General features: G+C 46.9%; 1 protein-coding gene across 1 annotated transcript; it reads left to right on the forward strand.

The window, feature by feature from the left end:
• Positions 1-235: 235 nt before the first annotated feature.
• Positions 236-2,756, forward strand: Rd3 (RD3 regulator of GUCY2D). Its single transcript, XM_015483376.2, has 2 exons — positions 236-542; positions 2,310-2,756. The coding sequence occupies exons 1-2, from the start codon at positions 247-249 to the stop codon at positions 2,599-2,601; spliced, it is 588 nt and encodes a 195-aa protein (XP_015338862.1). The 5' UTR covers positions 236-246; the 3' UTR covers positions 2,602-2,756.
• The last annotated feature ends 3,073 nt before the right edge of the window (positions 2,757-5,829 follow it).

Here is a 5,829-nt window from a genome sequence, read left to right on the forward strand (position 1 = left end):
TGACTTCTATATGGTGCTTATTGTATATCACATTTATTCACAACCACTTCTCACCACAGCCTTGTCTTGTCTTACAGAATTAGAAATGAGTGCTCACAGAGGTTAAGCCAGCTACCCAAGTGTGCTCAGCTGTGAGGGCTAGGCTCAGTTCTCCTCCCTACCCCTTGGTCTCCTGGATTCTCCCCCTGACAGAGGGGCCCAGGGAAGACACACTCCCATTCTGTCTCAGCAGGGTCTGGAGGGGCCATGTCTCTCATCCCGTGGTTCCGATGGAATGAGCCCCCACCCCGGCTGTCATCCAGGAGCCCTGCTGAGATGGTGCTGGAGACGCTCATGATGGAGCTGGTGGGGCAGATGCGAGAGGCTGAGAGGCAGCAACGGGAGCGGAGCAACTCCGCCAGGAAGATCTGCACCGGTGTGGACTACAGCTGGCTGGCCAGCACACCCCGGTCTACTTATGACCTCAGCCCAGGGGAGCGGCTGCAACTTGAGGATGTCTGTGCCAAGATCCACCCATCCTACTGTGGGCCTGCCATCCTCAGGTAATCCATGGCATAGGGACAGGGACCAGCTATTGGGCTGCAGCTCCAGGCAGGGCCCTGAGGCCACCAGGACTAGACCCAGGGGTCCTGGATGACACTGTTAATCTGTCAGAAGGAGCAAGGCAGGAAGAGGAAGCTGAGAGACAGCATGGAGCAGCAGGTTGGGGCATGGGCTTCAGTGAGAGGCAGAGGCAGCTCTTAGGGGCATTTGAGTTTTGGTGAGTGAGGACTCTCTGTTCTTCCTGCCAGGATTATTAGTATCCTGGATTTCAACAGCTGGCTTCTCCTTTTTCATCATTTTATGATCATTATTACTTTCTTAGAGGAGTTTTCCCAGACAATCTCCAAAATTACTGTCTTCATCATCCTATTTCACACCAGTCTGCCTAAGGTGTGAAGGTGACTGTGAGTGTGTGTGATGGGTTCGGAGTCCTGGGGCACTGAACATTTAGAGCTTGGATACAACAATATTCCTGAATATAAATGTAACCTCCCTGAAGTGGTGACCCACAGGGTCCTGTCTCAGATTGGCGAAGTCAAAGAAGCACATAGTCAGTCCAACAGCCAAAAATAATTTCAAAATAACTCAATTTCTTTTATCTGTGTTTCTCTTTGTAAAGGAATACAAAACAACAATAAAACATGTAAAAATTCCCCTGACTCCTCAAATCTCCCCTTACCCATCTCTTTAGCCAATGTAAGCATCTATGGTACACGTTTCCATTTAAAATTCCTCTTTAGAATGCCTTCTCCAGCCCTATCCTGGCTCCTTTTGTAGTCTTTTTACCTTTATCCAGGCTGAGAATCCTAGCCACTCCCCCCATTTTTCTGATTTTGTACCATGGAAACTCCCCCAATAGACCTACTCCAGAAGCACCTGGGGACAGGGGTGGGATGCTGATGGGGGGACTCAGTTGCAAATCAAGCCTCCTAAGTGAAGGAAAGACTGGGAACACTCACAAGGTAATGAGATAATGACTGTCCTGATACCTTTCCCATCTCACATCATTGCTAAGAAGTTGCAAAGTCCTGACTCTCAATATGGGGGAGGAAACCAGGTATTCAATGGACTCACTAACATTGATTCTTGAGCACTAAGCAAAGACATTCTAAGAAATGGAAACAGCTTGGGAAAACACCCAGGGACCCAGGTGCAACCCAGGCCTGTGGGAACCCCATAGGATCCTTCCTGGCTGTAACACAGGGTCATCTGGGGGAAGTAACAGGAGGAGCCCTACGTGAACGGCCATCTAGCTCCCCCTTATCCAGAAGGTGACAGAGAAGCTGTGGGAGGCAGTTTATGTCACCATTACAGGCAGTGACATAATCAGATACTCACTTCAAAGATCACATAGGGTAGTGTGTGGAGAAGAAAAGGGAGAGGGTTAACCCAGAAAGTCTTTCACAGTAAAATTGCCACGGCAGTGGGCTCCCCAGAATACTTGGGCATTGACCACCTTAGATTAGTGTCGGGATCTTTACATACTTGGGCACATGAAACCTCTCTGGTAGGTAGGAAAGCCCTCTACACCCCGTTTACAGATGAGGATGCAGAGGCTCAGGGAGGCCAGAAGTGGCAGAACTAGGGTTTGAACTCAGGATGGGCTGGGGGAATAGGGAGGCGGGGTGATTGCTGTTTGATTTCAGTTGCAGGTGAAATGGACTAAAGGGGAATTGACCTCAGGGAGACACAGCGGCTCCTTAGGGTTTAGAGGCCCGCCACGTGCCACCCCGCAAGGGTCCCAAGGCGCCCCCTCTTTTGTCCAGGTTCCGACAGCTGCTGGCGGAGCAGGAGCCCGAAGTGCAGGAGGTGTCCGGGCTCTTCCGCTCGGTGCTGCAGGAGGTCCTGGAGAGGATGAAGCAGGAGGAGGAGGCCCACAAGCTGACGCGCCAGTGGAGCCTGCGACCCCGGGGCAGCCTGGGCACATTCAAGAGCCGCGCGCGCATCTCGCCCTTCGCCAGCGACATCCGGACCATCTCGGAGGACGTGGAGCGCTACGCGCCGCGGCCGTCCCGCACCTGGAGCATGCCTGAGTTTCGGGCACCCAAGGCCGACTGACCTCGGCCACGCCCCTGTTCAAAGCCGAGACACCTGCAGGAGGGCATGATAGGCCGGTGACCTGGTCGTCGGTCCTGGAACCTCTCCCCCAAACCCTGATGAAGAGATCAGAGGCGGCCCTATCCCAAGATGCTGCTGTAAAATGGAACGACCTCTCCCCATCTCACCCTTTTCTGACCTTGGGACCAAGTCAGGAGAGTCAGGGCGTGAAGCTGCTGAAGCAGGCGGCCCCACCCCCATCCCACCCCCACAGAGTCTCAAGGTCTTGATAGAGAGACCCAAGTCCCATCTCCATTTCCTACAATGAGTTGCCCTATTTTTTTTTTTTTTTTTTGCAAGATATCACCCCAAGTTTAGGAATATCCTTCATTCCCTTCCTTGGTAATGATAAGCGATTTGTGGAATAGTGTCCATTCTCTGTTCCTGATCTCATCCCTCGGGGGTGGGTCACAGCCTCGTGGGTGGGCAGAGCCGGCAGATGCAACAGACCACTGCATCCACTCTTGTCAGCTAGTGAGTAAGGAAGCTGGAACTCAGACTGGGACAGATTCTTCTGTCTTAAAGTGCAGCCAGGTCTACATAGACAGTCAGATTGTTCCTGAAGTCTCTGCCCCTGAGTCCCTGAACCCTGGGCTATAATGGGACATCCTAGGGGCGCATCTCCATTCCTGTGGTCTGATCAATACCTCCCCTGTGTTGGGGGAAAGTGTCCCTAACTACCAGTGCATGCTTAGAAAATGCAAGTGGATCTTATTAATAATCTAAATAAAATGCCAGAAGGAAGTGAAACAATAGGGAGTGAATTCATATATTTCCTGACCAAGCTCAGTGGAAATCCACCCCCCTTCGTTTTATTTTGGAGACAGCCACTTTACCCAGGCTGGTCTTGAATGCATAGGTCCAGTGCTCCTCCTGCCTCAGCCTCAAAAAAAAAAAAAATCTTTTTAAAATGATCAGGTTTTGGATTTTCACTCAAATCTGAACAGAAAATCATTGGATGGTGGAACCCTCTCATTCAGTGCTATAAAGATGAAGAAGCTTATTGGCTTATTGAACAATTGGGAGGAGCTGAGAATCACTTAAATATACACCTTAAAATAAAATGTATCTGATTGGAAGACATTAGAAAGTTCATTCAATTGCCAAACTTTGGATGTAGGTCCAAGCTATGTTCACTTCTCTGTGACATGTATGGGTTGAGTGATGGGAGTTCCACACTCCAGCTGATTGCTTTGTGTGTACTGTAATTATATCAATAAGAACAACTGGCATCAACAAGTTTTTGGAACAAACAGAAGAGACTCTTGGTAAGCAGCCACCCAGTTGGAAGGAGTGACAATGTTGAGGGAGAGCTAGAACAAAGCCACAAGCCATGAGCTTTCTGGGTGCCCTGACCGATATCAGCATGTTTTCATTAGACGAATGGAGGGTCATGGTTCACCTGGAAGGAGGTTCAAGAGGCTGGCTCACATTATGAAGTCAAACAACAACAAGTGCTGGCGAGGATGTGGGGAAAAGGGTACACTTGTACATTGCTGGTGGGACTGCAGATTGGTGCAGCCAATTTGGAAAGCAGTATGGAGATTTCTTGGAAAGCTGGGAATGGAGCCACCATTGGACCCAGCTATTCCCCTTCTTGGTCTATTCCCTAAAGACCTAAAAAGAGCATGCTACAGGGACACTGCTACATCGATGTTCATAGCAGCACAATTCACAATAGCAAGACTGTGGAACCAACCTAGATGCCCTTCAATAGACGAATGGATAAAAAAAAATGTGGCATTTATACACAATGGAATATTACTCTGAATTAAAAAATGACAAAATCATAGAATTTGCAGGTAAATGGATGGCATTAGAGCAGATTATGCTAAGTGAAGCTAGCCAATCCCTAAAAAAACAAATGCCAAATGTCTTCTTTGATATAAGGAGAGTAACTAAGAACAGAGTAGGGTCGAAGAGCATGAGAAGAAGATTAACATTAAATAGGGATGAGAGATGGGAGGGAAAGGGAAAGAGAAGGGAAATTGCATGGAAATGGAAGGAGACCCTCAGAGTTATACAAAAGTAGATACAAGAGGAAGTGAGGGGAAAGGGAAAAATAATACAAGGGGGACAAATGAATGTCAGTAGAGGGGGCAGAGAGAGAAGAGGCGAGGGGAGGGGAGGGGAGGGGGGATAGTAGAGGATAGGAAAGGCAGCAGAACACAACAGACACTAGTATGGCAATATGTAAATCAATGGATGTGAAACTGATGTGATTCTGCAATCTGTATTTGGGGTAAAAATGGGAGCTCATAACCCACTTGAATCAAAGTGTGAAATATGATATATCAAGAATTATGTAATGTTTTGAACAGCCAACAATAAAAAATTAAAAAAAAAAAAAGAGGCTGGCTCAGAGAACATCCACTCTTTTCTTTCTTCTCTATCACCTTACACATACTTGTTCTCCCCAGAGAAAAGGAAGACCTGAGGCTTTCAACGTGGTGTCCTTTTAAAACAAAGTTTAAGTGACTGACTACCAGTTAAAACCTTCCTTGCCAATCTCACTCATGACAGAGCCCACCAGCTTCCCCAATGACCAATGTCCTGCTGCAGCTGATTCAACAGTGATATTCAAACTCACCAGGGTCAGAAGGTTGTTCCTCTGCATTCAGGTTGTTAAAGAGACTAATGATATCTGTTTCTACTTTTATTTTTAAAAACTCAGGAGCAATGAATAAAAGGACAAAAGAGTGTGAGAGTCTTCTTATGACTGTCAGATGGGCAATAGCTAGAGGGGAAGGGTGGGGCATGCTTGGGACTTTGTGTGACTTGCTTTAGCACTCCACTCAATACCAGCAGCCTCTAGAGGGGACAGTGTGAGGGTTAGACCACATATGACTATCATTTATTGGATTTTGTGGTGTTTTTGACTTGTTTTGGAAATTTTCAAATTAACAAAATAGCAGAGAGAAAAATTTAAGGAGCCCATATACATCCATTACCAAAGTTCCATAGTTCTTAGTATTTTGCCATATTTGATTTTATCCATTATCAAATTTTTGTGAGGTATTTTAATACAAATCCCAGGCATATGACATTTCTTTCCTGAACACGTCAGAATGCACCCCAAAGGAATAAGACATTTTTCTTTCTAACCACAATACTGCTATAACTTCTAATCAAATTAATATTAATTCCTTAATATTATCTAGTACCCAATCCATCTTCAAATTTACATAA

Source organism: Marmota marmota, unplaced genomic scaffold (assembly GCF_001458135.2).
Source record: "Marmota marmota marmota unplaced genomic scaffold, marMar, whole genome shotgun sequence".
In the NCBI taxonomy this organism is placed as follows: domain Eukaryota; kingdom Metazoa; phylum Chordata; class Mammalia; order Rodentia; family Sciuridae; genus Marmota; species Marmota marmota.